Source organism: Octopus sinensis, linkage group LG27, assembly GCF_006345805.1.
Source record: "Octopus sinensis linkage group LG27, ASM634580v1, whole genome shotgun sequence".
NCBI classification, from domain to species: Eukaryota; Metazoa; Mollusca; class Cephalopoda; order Octopoda; family Octopodidae; genus Octopus; species Octopus sinensis.
The window spans coordinates 14169077-14184076 of record NC_043023.1 but is presented as its reverse complement, the minus strand read 5'-3'; the positions used below and the strand labels follow the sequence as shown (position 1 = coordinate 14184076).

Genomic DNA, 15000 nt, shown 5'->3' with positions numbered 1-15000 from the left:
CAGGTGGCACGTAAAAAGCACCCACTACACTCACGGACTGGTTGGCTTTAGGAAGGGCATCCAGCTGTAGAAACACTGCCAGATCAGATTGGAGCAGCCTCCTGGCTTTCCAGATCCCCGGTCGAACCGTCCAACCCATGCTAGCATGGAGAACGGACGTTAAATGATGATGATGATGATAATATACATATGTATATATATATATATATATATATATGTATATGCATATATATATATACATATATATGTACGTATATATATATACATATACGTAAGTATATATGTATGTATATATACACATACATATATACGTAAGTATATATGTACGTACATATATATGTACATACGTATATATGTACGTGCGTATATATGTACGTGCGTACATATGTACGTGCATATATATGTACGTATGTACATATGTACGTGCGTATATATGTATGTACGTACATATGTATTCTGAATACTGAGCGAGAGGCCTTTTGTCCCTAGCAGAGGTAAGAGCTCCCTGAGCTTTGCCCAGACTATTCTTACTCTAGCAGTTACACTTTCAGCGCACCCACCCCCGCTACTGACTTGGTCACCTCGGTAACAGAAGTTATCAACTATTTCTAGTTTTTCTCCCTGGAATGTGGCAGAAGTTGGTCTCAGAGCATTTTCAGTGTTTATTGCTCCTGAGCATCTGCCACATAAAAAAACTATCTTCCTAGTTAGCCTTCCCTTGACATTTCTGCACCTCTTGTGTGTCCATAGTTTATACTTGGTGCATCTTATAGAGTTTCTACCTACATCTTTTCTACAGATCGAGCAAGGCCATCTACTTGAAGGCGTATGTGACTTGTCTACCTTCCTACTTATTAGGACTTTGGTTTTAGCTAGGTTGACTCTAAGGCCCTTCGATTCTAATCCTTGCTTCCACACCTGAAACCTCTCCAGTTCTGATAGTGACTCAGCAATTAGAGCAAGGTCATCAGCGTAGAGGAGCTGCAAGGGGCATCCTGTCTTGAATTCCTCCATTATCGCCTGGAGGACTATGATAAATAGAAGGGGGCTGAGGACTGAACCTTGGTGGACCCCTACCCAGAATACTTCACTGTACTCGTTGCCAACCCTCACCTTACTAGCAGCCTCTCTGTACATGGCTTGCACAGCTTTCACTAACCATTCATCTATCCCTAGTTTCCTCATTGACCACCAGATAAGGGATCGGGGGACCCTGTCAAAGGCTTTCTCCATGTCTTATCTTTGGCTAGATATTTCTCCTGCAGCTGTCTTACCAGGAATATGGCATCAGTGGTGCTTTTCCCTGGCACGAATCCAAACTGCATCTCATCTAAAATAACTCTCTCTCTAATTAGTTGGGCGATGACCCTCTCCGTAACCTTCATTACCTGATCCAACAGCTTGATAGCTCTGTAATTATTTGTATCTAGAGCGTCACCTTTACCTTTGTAGCAGTTAACTATGGTGCTGCTACACCAGTCATTGGGTATGACTCCTTCGTGTAACACCTGGTTAACTATACGGGTGACTAGGCTATAGCCGACACTACCAGACATTTTGAGCATCTCTGCAGTGATCCCTGATGGGCCTGGGGCTTTCCCCGTCTTCATGCTTCTAATTGCCTTAACTACCAAGGAACTGTCAACACAGATAGCTGATCCCTCTGTTGGGTTGACATTTGGCACACACACACACATATATATATATACATATATATATGCAAGTGTGTGTATATGTTTGTGTGTCTGTGTTTTTGCCCCCCCCCCCCCCAAACATCGCTTGACAACTGATGCTGGTGTGTTTACATTCCTTTAACTTATTCTATCGGTCTCTTTTGCCGAACTGCTAAGTAGTAGGCTTACAAAGAATAAATCCTGGGGTCTCCTTTGCGTGACTAAAAGGTGGTGCTCCAGCATGGCCACGGTCAAATGATTGAAACAAGTAAAAGAGTAATACCACATTTCAAGCTGGAAAACGTATGATGATGACGATGATGAAGAGAACAATTAATTAATAATAGTTTTTTCTTTTATTGTTTAATATATAAATACCATGTTTTTTTTGTTTTTTTAATTTTCAAATTATTTTTTTTACTTTATACACAAATTGTTGCATCAGAGTTTTGATTCGGTCCAGAAAAGGGGAACCACGAGTGGGGGACAAAAAAATAAAAATAAAAATAAAAATAAAAATAAAAATAAAAAAATAAAAAAAGTAACAAAAACATTTGAGAACCATTGCAAAAGAATGTGTGTGTGTATGTGCATGTGTGTGTGAGTATGTGTGTGTGTGCATGTGTGTGAGTGTATGTGTGTGCATGTGTGTGTGTGTGTGTGTGCATGTGTGTGTGTGTGTGTGTGTGGTGATTGCATATTCTGTGTGTGAGTTTATTGGTTGGTAACAGCAGAAAATGTGTGTGTGGTGGTTGAATAGAATGTGTGTGTGTGTGTGTGTGAGTGTTTTATATGAATCATAATCATTAGCATAATCAATTATGAGACTAATTAAATTTAATTAAATTTAACGTCTCTTGAGCAAGATGTTTATTATTATCATTTATTATTATTATTATTATTATTGCTGTTGTTTATTGTTGTGTTTTGTATTTTTCTTCTGTGAATGCAAAAAAATGTTGAGAAAGTCTTCATGAAATGACCTTCTTCAGGAATTTCTTATAAGCCTTCACCACTTCAACAGGGGCCTCCCACTGGGGGTAGTGGCCCACACCATCATCTAACACACTGAGGTCTTGCTTCGGCAATAGTTTCCTGCAACGAGACAAACACCACAATGAAACGAAATACCATAAATCCTCGAGTATAATCCGCATATTACTTACATATTTATAAATGTATATATACATTCTCACACATGTATATGAATATAGAGTCCAGCAAAAAATGTATACCGTAAATCCTCGAGTATAATCCGCATTTTCCCCCAAAAATTTAAAGGTCAAAATCCCTAGTGCGTATTATACACGAGGTTAAAAATGAAAATTATTTTCTAAGCAATGTCCGAGTCTCTATTTGCTGTCCAGCAATGTTTATTCAGACGCATTTTGTGATATCGGGTGCGAAAATCCCTTAAGCATTATGTTCAAAGTCTCCCTTGACCACAAGTGGCCTGAACTCTTTACATGAACACCACCCTGTACATAACTACATGTCCCCCTACATGGCCTTGCTTTTTGCTTTTTGAGTCAAAAAATTAACTAACTAACATATACAATAATAATAAAGGACATTACCGTATACATTTTTACAAACCAAGGACGTTATATAGACCTCCTTAACTCAAGTTAGAGAAGGGGTGTGTATTATACACAAGGTTTAGGTTTTTCAGAAGTACAGCCCCCTAAAAATCCCGTGTGTATTATATACGAGGTTAAAAATGAAAAATATTTTCTAAGCAATGTCCGAATCTCTATTTGCTGTCCGGCAATGTTTATTCAGACGCATTTTGTGATGTTGGGTGTGAAAATCCCTTAAGCTAAGCCTGAAAGCAATGAAGTCATAAAAGAATCAACCATAACTTGCAGTAAGCAACATTTATTAAAATAGAAGTATTCAGAACACAGAATAACATGTAACAAAAACAATTTGCAAACATAATTACATTGCCATATAACAGTTAAGAACATCACCATTATTATATTACACATGCGTGGAAGTGTTTGTTCGACTGGGTGCTGCTGGCTTAATTATGTACAACTCAAGTTAGAGAAGAGGTGCGTATTATACACAAGGTTTAGGTTTTTCAGAGGTACAGCTCCCTAAAAATCCCCTGCGTATTATACTCAAGGGTGGAGTATACTCGAAGATTTACGGTAATACATAATGCCAGAACATCCTGATAACACTAGCTCTCCCATTCAACTGACACATCTAACAACACTATCTCTCCCACTCAGATGAGACACATCTACAACACCCCATACCACTATTTCTTCCACTCAGTCCACATATGAGGGTGAGTCAAAACGTAATGCTATTTTGTTTAGGACATGCAGCTCCCTCTACAGGAATCTGCTCCACTTCCCACCCCTTCGTCTCATAGTGATCCCTTAATCCCTTAGCATAGAGCTGACCTGGCCACCAACTTCCATAGGGCTCATAGTCTTGTGAACTGCATGGTAACTGCAGGCAGCGTGAAAGAAGCTCTTGTGGTACCATCTAACCCAAGCCAGCATGGAAAGCGGATGTTAAACGATGATGATGATGATATATGTCATCATCATCATCATTTAACATCCGCTTTCCATGCTGGCATGGGTTGGATGATTTGACTGGGGACTGGCGAACCAGATGGCTGCACCAGGCTCCAGTCTTATCTGGCAATGTTTCTACAGCTGGATGCCCTTCCTAATGCCAACCATTCCAAGAATGTAGTGGGTGCTTTTTACGTGCCACCGGCATGGGGGCCAGTCAGGCAGCACTGGCATCAACCACATTTGAATGGTGCAGTGGGGGGGGGTTTCTTTCATAATTTTATATTGCACATAGCTACTCAAGGCACAAGGCACAAAATTTTTGCGGGACTAGGCCAGTCAATTAGATCAACCCCAGTGCACAACTGGTACTTAATTTATCGACTCCGAAAGGATGAAAGGCAAAGTCGACCTTGGTGGATGAAATACCTATTTCTTTACTACCCACAAGGGGCTAAACACAGAGAAGACAAACAAGGACAGACAAAGGGATTAAGTCGATTACATCGACCCCAGTGCATAACTGGTACTTAATTTATCGACCCTGAAAGGATGAAAGGCAAAGTCGACCTTGGTGGATGAAATACCTATTTCTTTACTACCCACAAGGGGCTAAATACAGAGAGGACAAACAAGGACAGACAAACGGATTAAGTCGATTATATCGACCCCAGTGTGTAACTGGTACTTATTTAATCGACCCCGAAAGGATTAAAGGGAAAGTCGACCCAGGCGGAATTTGAATTCAGAACGTAACGGCACACGAAATACAGCTAAGCATTTTGCCCAGCATGCTAACGATTCTGCCAGCTCACCGCCTTATAACTGCTTATATTAATTTATATATGTATGTAGTCTACACTGTAAAATGGTTAACATTAGGGAAAGCATATTTTGATTCAGTTATATTGCAATTTGAGAAAATGATATATTCATATTTATAGGGGTATTTATACCAAGTTAAATATTAAACAAATTTTTCCTTTTCTGAAGTGCATACCGTAAATCCTCGAGTATAGTCGACCTCGGCGGAATTTGAACTCAGAACGTAACGGCAGACGAAATACGGCTACGCATTTTGCCCGGCGTGCTAACGTTTCTGCCAGCTTGCTGCCTGGTGCAGCCTTCTGGCTTCCCAGACCCCAGTTGAACCATCCAACCCATGCTAGCATGGAAAGCGGACGCTAAACGATGATGATGATGATGAATGATTTTGGATGGCCACAGGTGGAGTGATGAAAAACATGTCTGGGACATCAGGGGGAGGTATTCTGGTTTAAGGACCCCAGATAACCGTTCAGGACTTCATTATTTTTGGAATACTCTTTACTCTTTTACTTGTTTCAGTTATTTGGCTGTGGCCATGCTGTAGCACAGCCTTCAGTCGAGCAAATCGACCCCAGGACTTATTCTTTTGTAAGCCTAGTATTTCTTCTGCCACTACGTTCTGAGTTCAAATTCCGCCGAGGTCGACTTTGCCTTTCATCCTTTCGGGGTCAATAAATTAAGTACCAGTTATGCACTGGGGTCGATGTAATCGACTTAATCCCTTTGTCTGTCCTTGTTTGTCCCCTCTATGTTTAACCCCTTGTGGGTAGTAAAGAAATATATTAGGGAAAGCAGACAGCAGCAAAAACCACATCAAAGAAGACATTGGAATGTGCTGCAGACCTTTGATCAATCAGATCCTTGCCAAACTGTTGTTCAACCCATGGAACATGGAACATGGATGTTAAATGATGATGATGATGCTGAGTAGCAGTGATTGGGACGAAGGCAAAGAAGACAGATGGAAGTGATGGTGTACCAGAGCAAACTCTGAAGGGAAGTTGAGCAGGATGGAGAATGCGGTTGGTCAGGGAATCAGAGTGGGGGAAGAAATCGAACCACAACAATAACAACACAATGTCTCTAGTAGGAGCACTCCGTCGGTTGCAACGATAAATTAAGTACCAGTTATGCATTGGGGTCGATGTAATCGACTTAATCCCTTTGTCTGCCCTTGTTTGTCCCTTCTATGTTTAACCCCTTGTGGGTAGTAAAGAAATATATTAGGGAAAGCATGTATACATATATATGTATATATATACATATATATGTACATATATATGTATATATATGCATATATATATATATATACATATATGTATATATATACATATATATGTATATATATACATATATATATATATACATATACATATATATATATACATATATATGTATATATACATATATATATATACATATATATGTATATATATATATATATATATATATATACATATATGTATATATATATACATATATATATATACATATGTATATATATGCATATATATATACATATATATATATGTATATATATGCATATATATATACATATATATATATATGTATATATATGCATATATATATACATATATATGTATATATATACGTATATATATACATATATATGTATATATATATACATATATATGTATATATATACATATATATATATATGTATATATATGCATATATATACATATATATGTATACATATGCATATATATATATACATATATATGTATATATATACATGTATATATATACATATATATGTATATATATACATATATACGATCAACGGAACAGCTTGCTCGTGTTATTAACGTGCAATTGGCTGAGCACTCCACAGACACGTGCACCCTTAACGTAGTTCTCGGGGATATTCAGCGTGACACAGAGAGTGACAAGGCCGGCCCCTTGAAATACAGGTACAACAGAAACAGGAAGTAAGAGTGAGAGAAAGTTGTGGTGAAAGAGTACAGCAGGGATCACCACCACCCCCTGCCGGAGCCTCGTGGAGCTTTAGGTGTTTTCGCTCAATAAACACTCACAACGCCCGGTCTGGGAATCGAAACCGCGATCCTCTGACCGCGAGTCCGCTGCCCTAACCACTGGGCCATTGCGCCGCCACACAACGTCTCTAATTATAGGTTTGCAGGACAACGACAGACCTAGTGTTAAACAACAACTAGTTGATCAGTAAAAAAAATTGTCACTTACTTGTAATGTGTGATGAATTGTGTAGGATTAATAATGTCAGCAGGTCCATAGATGAAGGTCACTAGAACAGACAAACGACATAAATATGTAAATATATAGGCGTAGGGGTGGCTGTGTGAAAAAAAGGAGTCAGAAATTATTCAAATTTAGCCTGAACACCCTGTATAACGGAATGGCTGTCTAGTTACTGCTTGGTAGCTCTACCTGCTAGAAATCTTTATATATAAAAAGTCAAGTTGTGTGTCTGTCTCCTACGATTTAGATTCCTAACTACTCCCACATTTTGCGGTGCAGTTTAACCAAAATCGGGTATCTTATAGTCGTGATTCATATCAAGCCCTTCTGGGTATTAGCGCGCGTCTACGATGAGTCTACGATTTAAAAAAAAATTTACCATCATTTTTTTCCATTTTAATGCATTTTTTCGCTATTATATAAGGGAATTAACTCTCTAAAAATGTCTACGATGAGTCTACGATTTAAAAAAAAATTTACCATCATTTTTCCCATTTTAATGCATTTTTTCGCTATTATACAAGGGAATTAACTCTCTAAAAATGTCTACGATTTAAAAAAAAATTTACCATCATTTTTTTTCCATTTTAATGCATTTTTTCGCTATTATATAAGGGAAGTAACTCTCTAAAAACGTCTACGATGAGTCAACGATTTAAAAAAAAATTTACCATCATTTTTTTTCCATTTTAATGCATTTTTTCGCTATTATATAAGGGAAGTAACTCTCCAAAAATGTCTACGATGAGTCAACGATTTAAAAAAAAAATTACTATCATTTTTTTTCCATTTTTAATGCATTTTTTAGCTATTTTTTGGCTATAACTCTAAAAATGCTTTATAGTTATTTCCCTTACAAACCCGAGCAACGCCGGGCGATACTGCTAGTAATAGCTAAAAACAAAATGACTGTTAGGAATCCATGCAAAGAGCGTAAATAATGAAGGATAGCTGCAGCACTTACCTGGGACAGTGGTCTTGACTAGTGCTCCCACCCACCGTTTCTTGTACTGTGTTCTCTCAGGTATAAACTGCATCAGTCTGGGTGTAAAAACAAATTGGAGAATTCAATGAAAATCAAAATCAAAATCGATCAACATCAATGGAAATTGCAGCTGTGATAACAGTGCCGGTGGCACATAGGGGAACCATCCAATTGTGGCCGTTGCCAGCACCGCCCCGACGGGCCTCCATGCCGGTGGCACGTAAAAAGCACCGTCCGATTGTGGCTGTTGCCAGCCTCGCCTGGCCCCCGTGCCGGTGGCACATAAAAAGCACCGTCCGATTGTGGCCATTGCCAGCCTCGCCTGGCCCCCATGACGGTGGCACGTAAAAAGCACCATCTGACCGTGGCCATTTGCCAGCCCCGTCTGGCACCTGTGCCGGTGGCATGTAGAAAGCACCCACTACACTCACGGAGTGGTTGCCGTTAGGAAGAGCATCCAGCCGTAGAAACATTGCCAGATCAGACTGGAGCCTGGTGCAGCCTCCTGGCTTCCCAGACCCCAGTTGAACCGTCCAACCCATGCCAGCATGGAAAGCGGACGCTAAATGATGATGATGAATGATTTTGGATGGCCACAGGTGGAGTGATGAAAAACATGTCTGGGACAACATCAGGAGGAGGTATTCTGGTTTAAGGCCCCCAGATAACTGTTCAGGACTTCTTATTTTTGGAATACTCTTTACTCTTTTACTTGTTTCAGTTATTTGGCTGTGGCCATGCTGGAGCACAGCCTTTAGTCGAGCAAATCGACCTCACGACTTATTCTTTGTAAGCCTAGTACTTATTCTATCGGTCTCTTTTGCCGAACCGCTATGTTACGGGGACGTAAACACACCAGCATCGGCTGTCAAGCGTTGTTGGGGGGACAAACACAGACACAAAAACATATACACACACATACATACATATATATATATATATATATATCTCTTATTATAAAAGGCAGATTTTATCTGCCTCCCTTTGGGAGTTATACAAATCTACAATATAGGATTTCTTCAATTACAATTTACCTGGCATTTTTAAGAGTACAATGCATCGCGTCATGCCAGGTCCAGTTTTTAAAATTTAAACTCCAATTAAGCAAAATTTACAGAAAACTCACATTCTGGTGTGTGTGTCAAATGCTTTTCTTAGTCTGGTTTACACCACACGCAAACGCACACACACAGTGGGCAACGAATAAAATGAAAGTAAATAGCGACAGAGTGATTGATTTGAGGAAGACTAAACTGAAAGTGTTTAAAACCACTACTCAAAAAATAAAAAAACACAGCAAACAGAAACAAATAAATACATAACCATTTAATCCTCACACAACTTCTTCAATTAGAATTTACCTAAGATTTTTCAAAGTACTCCATTCGCTCATGCCATAATATATTTCTTTCAATTTCACCCCCAATTAAGACAAAATTCGAGAAAACTCAATATTTTAACATATCACTCCGAAAGCATTGATGTACATGTGTGCGTGCGTGAGTGTGTGTGTGTCATTCCTCACACACACGCATACACATACATATACAACTACATACAACTACATACACATACAACTACATACAAACACGTGTGTGTTTGTTATTAGTAAAAAAGGCGCAAAAACACAACTCACTTATCATTCCAACACATTTGCAAAGACACACGGAGGACAGAAAAGGTAAATTGGTTTTTATTTTACTCTGTATATATTTTATTATATAATATTATATATAGATATATGTATATATAATTGCAGTATGAAACAGTGTTTATGTATAAACAGACGACACTTATATATAGTTACCAAGCCGCCCGAATTTACCTATTCATATTTAAATGAGAATATCAGAGCAAATCTCTTTAGTACATTCGTGAAAACACGTATTATACTTCGTAAACACTTCAACTACAGTTTTGTACAAAAATCGAAGTGTAATTTTAATTCCGTGAATTATGGGAGATTTTTTTCCGAAATTTGTTCCTATTGTGTTTTCAAAATTTGTAATTCTGACAAAAAATGGATACGAATTTCATTATATCAAGCAGCGAGTCAGAATTCGAAGGATTTTCTACTGAAGACCTTCATAAATCTAACTCTATGACTGAAAAAAAAAAAGCATCTTTATATAAGAGTGAAGTTGTGTGTCTGTCTCCTACGATTTAGATTCCTAACTACTCCCACATTTTGCGGTGCAGTTTAACCAAAAGCGGGTATCTTATAGTCGTGATTCATATCGAGCCCTTCTGGGTATTAGCGTGTGTCTACGATGAGTCTACGATTTTAAAAAAATTTACCATTATATTTTTCCATTTTAATGCATTTTTTTCGCTTTTATATAAGGGAAGTAACTCTCTAAAAATATCTACGATGTGTCAACCATTTAAAAAATATTTACCTTAATTTTTTTTCAATTTTTAATGCATTTTTTGGCTATAACTCTCTAAAAATGCTTATATAGTTATTTCCCTTACAACCCGAGCAACGCCGGGCGATACTGCTAGTATATATATATATATACATATATACGATGGGCTTCTTTCAGTTGCCGTCTACCAAATCCACTCTCAAGGCTTTGGTTGGCCCGAGGCGATAGTAGAAGACACTTGCCAAAGGTGCCATGCAGTGGGACTGAACCTGGAACCATGTGGTTGGTAAGCAAGCTACTTACCACACAGCCACTCATACAAATTTTCAGAAAATTTTTGCAATTTGTGGAATTCATATTCTTTTATTCTTTTACTTGTTTCAGTCATCTGACAGTGGCCATGCTGGAGCACTACCATAACCCTTTCGTTACCAACCTGGGTGAAGCCAGCTCTGGCTCTGAGTACAAATGTCTTGTTTTCATAAGCTTTGAATTAAAATCCTCCGATTGACAGTCAGCTCATGAAATTAATGTGCAAGCGGCTGAGTACTCCACAGACACGCATACCCTTAACATAGTTCTGAGGGAGATTCAGTGTGACAAGGCTGACCCTTCTGATTTACAGGTACTACTCATTTTTGCTTCATTCCACATTGCTCCAGCTGGTAAAATTGTACAACATACATTTGATCACCATATCTCAATAAGCTTGTTTTACAGGCAACTGGTCCCTCAGTCCATAACCCTTAACCTGTTCTTCAAACACATATATATATATCTATAAACTGGCACCTTGTGAGTTATTATGACAAGGGTTTCAGTTGATCTAATGAACAGAACAACCAGCTCATGAAATTAACATGCAAGTGGCTGAGTACACCACAGACACACAAACCCTTAATGTAAGTTCTCAGGGAGATTTAGAGTGACACAGAGTGTGACAAGGGCCCTCTGAGTAACAGGTACAACTCAATTTTGCTTTATTCCACATTGCTCCAGCTGGTAAAATTGTACAGCACAAACATTCGATCACCATATCACTATAAGCTTGTTTCACAGGCAGCTGGTCCCTTTGTCCATAACCCTTAACCTGTTCTTCAAACACATAAATCTATAAACTGGCACCCTGACAGTTATTATGACAAGGGTTCCTGTTGGTCTGATCAACTGAACAGCTTGCTCATGAAATTAACATGAAAGTGGCTGAGTACTTCACAGACATGCATACCCTTAAAGGTATTTTTCAGGGAGATTTAATGTGACACTCAAGGTGACAAGGCTGGCCCTTTGAATTACAGGTACAACTCAATTTTGCTTTATTCCACATTGCTCCAGCTGGTAAAATTGTACAACACATACATTCGATCACCATATCACTATAAGCTTGTTTCACAGGCAGCTGGTCCCTCTGTCCATAACCCTTAACCTGTTCTTCAAACACATAAATCTATAAACTGGCACCCTGACAGTTATTATGACAAGGGTTCCTGTTGGTCTGATCAACTGAACAGCTTGCTCATGAAATTAACATGAAAGTGGCTGAGTACTTCACAGACATGCATACCCTTAAAGGTATTTTTCAGGGAGATTTAATGTGACACTCAAGGTGACAAGGCTGGCCCTTTGAATTACAGGTACAACTCAATTTTGCTTTATTCCACATTGCTCCAGCTGGTAAAATTGTACAACACATACATTCGATCACCATATCACTATAAGCTTGTTTCACAGGCAGCTGGTCCCTCTGTCCATAACCCTTAACCTGTTCTTCAAACACATAAATCTATAAACTGGCACCCTGACAGTTATTATGACAAGGGTTCCTGTTGGTCTGATCAACTGAACAGCTTGCTCATGAAATTAACATGAAAGTGGCTGAGTACTTCACAGACATGCATACCCTTAAAGGTATTTTTCAGGGAGATTTAATGTGACACTCAAGGTGACAAGGCTGGCCCTTTGAATTACAGGTACAACTCAATTTTGCTTTATTCCACATTGCTCCAGCTGGTAAAATTGTACAACACATACATTCGATCACCATATCACTATAAGCTTGTTTCACAGGCAGCTGGTCCCTCTGTCCATAACCCTTAACCTGTTCTTCAAACATATATATATATATCTATAAACTGGCACCATGTCAGTTATGACAAGAGACACTCATGGAGTGGTTGGTGTTAAGAAGGGCATCCAGCCGTAGAAACATTGCCAGATCAGACTGGGCCTGGTGCAGCCTTCTGGCTTCCCAGACCCCAGTTGAACCGTCCAACCCATGCCAGCATGGATAGCAGACGCTAAACGATGATGATGATGATGAGTTTGAGTTGATCTGATGAGCAGAACAGCCAGCTCGTGAAATTAATGTGCAAGTGGCTGAGCGCTCCTCAGCCATGCATATCCTTAATGTAGTTCTCAGAGAGATTTAGTGTGATACAGAATGTGACAAGGCTGATGCAACTTATTTTTGCCAGCTGAGTGAACTGGAGCAACATGAAATAAAGTGTCTTGCTCAAGGTAGATTGTACGACACGTGTGTGAACTGCCGTGCTTTGCTTCACGGCAGTGAAACATGGGCTGTGACAGTGGATGACATGCGTAGGCTTGAAAGAAATGAAGCTGGCATGATCCACTGGATGTGTAATGTCAGCGGTGCACACATGACAGATTGTAAGCGCCCTGAGAGTAATGTTGGGCATAAGAAGCATTGGATGTGGTGTGCAAGAGAGATGTTTGCGCTGGTATGGTCATGTACAACAGATGGATGAGGAGAGATGTGTGAAGAAGTGCCACTTCCAAACAGTGGAAGGAATCCGGGTTAGAAGTAGACCTAGGAAGACATGGGATGAGGTGGTCAAGCATGACTTTCGAACATTGGGCCTCACAGAGGCAATGACAAAAGACTGAGACCTCTGGAGACATACTGTGACTGCGAAGACCCGACAAATGAAGTGAGTTCATGGCTCGCAGGACGGCCTGCTGTGCTAACCTTAGATCGTAGAGTAACCCACTGTTCTTGAGGAGACCTATTGAGTCAAGTACATCAACATCAAAATAAAAATCAATGGAAATTGTAGTTGTGATACCTGTGCTGGTGGCACATAAGAAGCACCGTGCCGGTGGCATGTAAGAAGCACCATCTGAACACGGTCGATGCCAGCGCCGCCTTGACTGGCTTCCGTGCTGGTGGCATGTATAAAGCATCAACCGTTTGCGGTCATTGCCAGCCTCCTCTAGCCCCTGTGCCGGTGGCATGTAAAAAGCACCCACTACACTAACGGAGTGGTTGGCGCTAAGAAGGGCATCCAGCTGTAGAAACACTACCAGATCAGACTCGAGTCTGGTGCAGCCTCCTGGCTTCCCAGACCCCGGTCGAACCATCCAACCCATGCTAGCATGGAAAGCGGACGTTAAACGATGATGATGATGATATATATATGATGGGCTTCTTTCAGTTTTGTCAACCAAACCCTCTCACATGTCCTTGGTTGGCCTGAGGCTATAGTAGAAGACACCTGCCCAAGGTGCCACGCAATGTAACTGAACCCAGAACCATGTGGTTGGGAAGCAAGCTTCTTATAACACATAATTAATCAAAGGAATGACCACTTACTCACTGCTGACAGAACTGCCATGTTTATGCTCAAAGACCACCCAAAAGTCCCAAAGTTCATCTGTTGATGGTTTCTTGGTCCCAAAAATCTCAGAAAACCTGCAAAAGACACACAGACATTTATATAGGTTCTTTTTAATATTTAAAAGAATTTTTTGAAAAAATTTGTTGTATCAGAAAGTGTCTATTGATGGTGAAAGTGTAAACCCTTGGAATCACTAACTAACTGGAGTTGTTGGTATTAGGAAGGGCATCCAGCCATAGAAAACCATTCCAAATCAGACTGGAGTCTGGTTCAGCCTTCCAGCATGCCACCCTGGTCAAACTGTCCAACCCATGCCAGCATGGACAACGGATGCTAAATGATGATATATATATATAGTGTATTGTTCCGTGATGGTAAGATCAATAAAAAAAAGGGATCTTTTCGGTTTGAACGGCAGTTTTTTCTAGCGGTGTCATATGAAATTGTCACCCATAATTATGATCCTAGAATCTATCTTTTGCATTTCAATCTGTTTTAGGGTTAGGGTTGGAGGGGGGGGAGGATATCTTTTTTTCTTCAGAAATGTAAATAAACCCAATCTGTTTCTTAAACAAGGGACATATTCATACAAACACAGAATGTTTTCACCTCAATAGACATCATTGATTGGTTGAAATTGCAGAAAAAAAAAACAAGAAATATCTTACAAACTATAGAATTTTCTCAATAAAGCCAAGAGAAAACGATGTTTTATAAACACATTCTACC

At 39.5% G+C, this 15000-nt stretch overlaps 1 protein-coding gene across 3 annotated transcripts in view; it reads right to left on the bottom strand.

Annotated features, from left to right (window-relative positions):
* Window positions 1-2555: 2555 nt before the first annotated feature.
* Window positions 2556-15000, bottom strand: part of LOC115225330 (mesoderm-specific transcript homolog protein) — a 40430-nt gene continuing 27985 nt past the window's right edge. For all 3 annotated transcript variants that reach the window (XM_029796279.2, XM_036513953.1, XM_036513952.1), the window contains exons 9-12: window positions 14247-14345; window positions 8244-8320; window positions 7265-7325; window positions 2556-2768 (exon numbers count right to left, since the gene is read on the bottom strand). In XM_029796279.2, coding sequence (XP_029652139.1) covers window positions 2645-2768; window positions 7265-7325; window positions 8244-8320; window positions 14247-14345 — 361 coding nt within the window. In that variant the 3' untranslated portion in view covers window positions 2556-2644. The remainder of the gene's footprint in view (window positions 2769-7264; window positions 7326-8243; window positions 8321-14246; window positions 14346-15000) is intronic.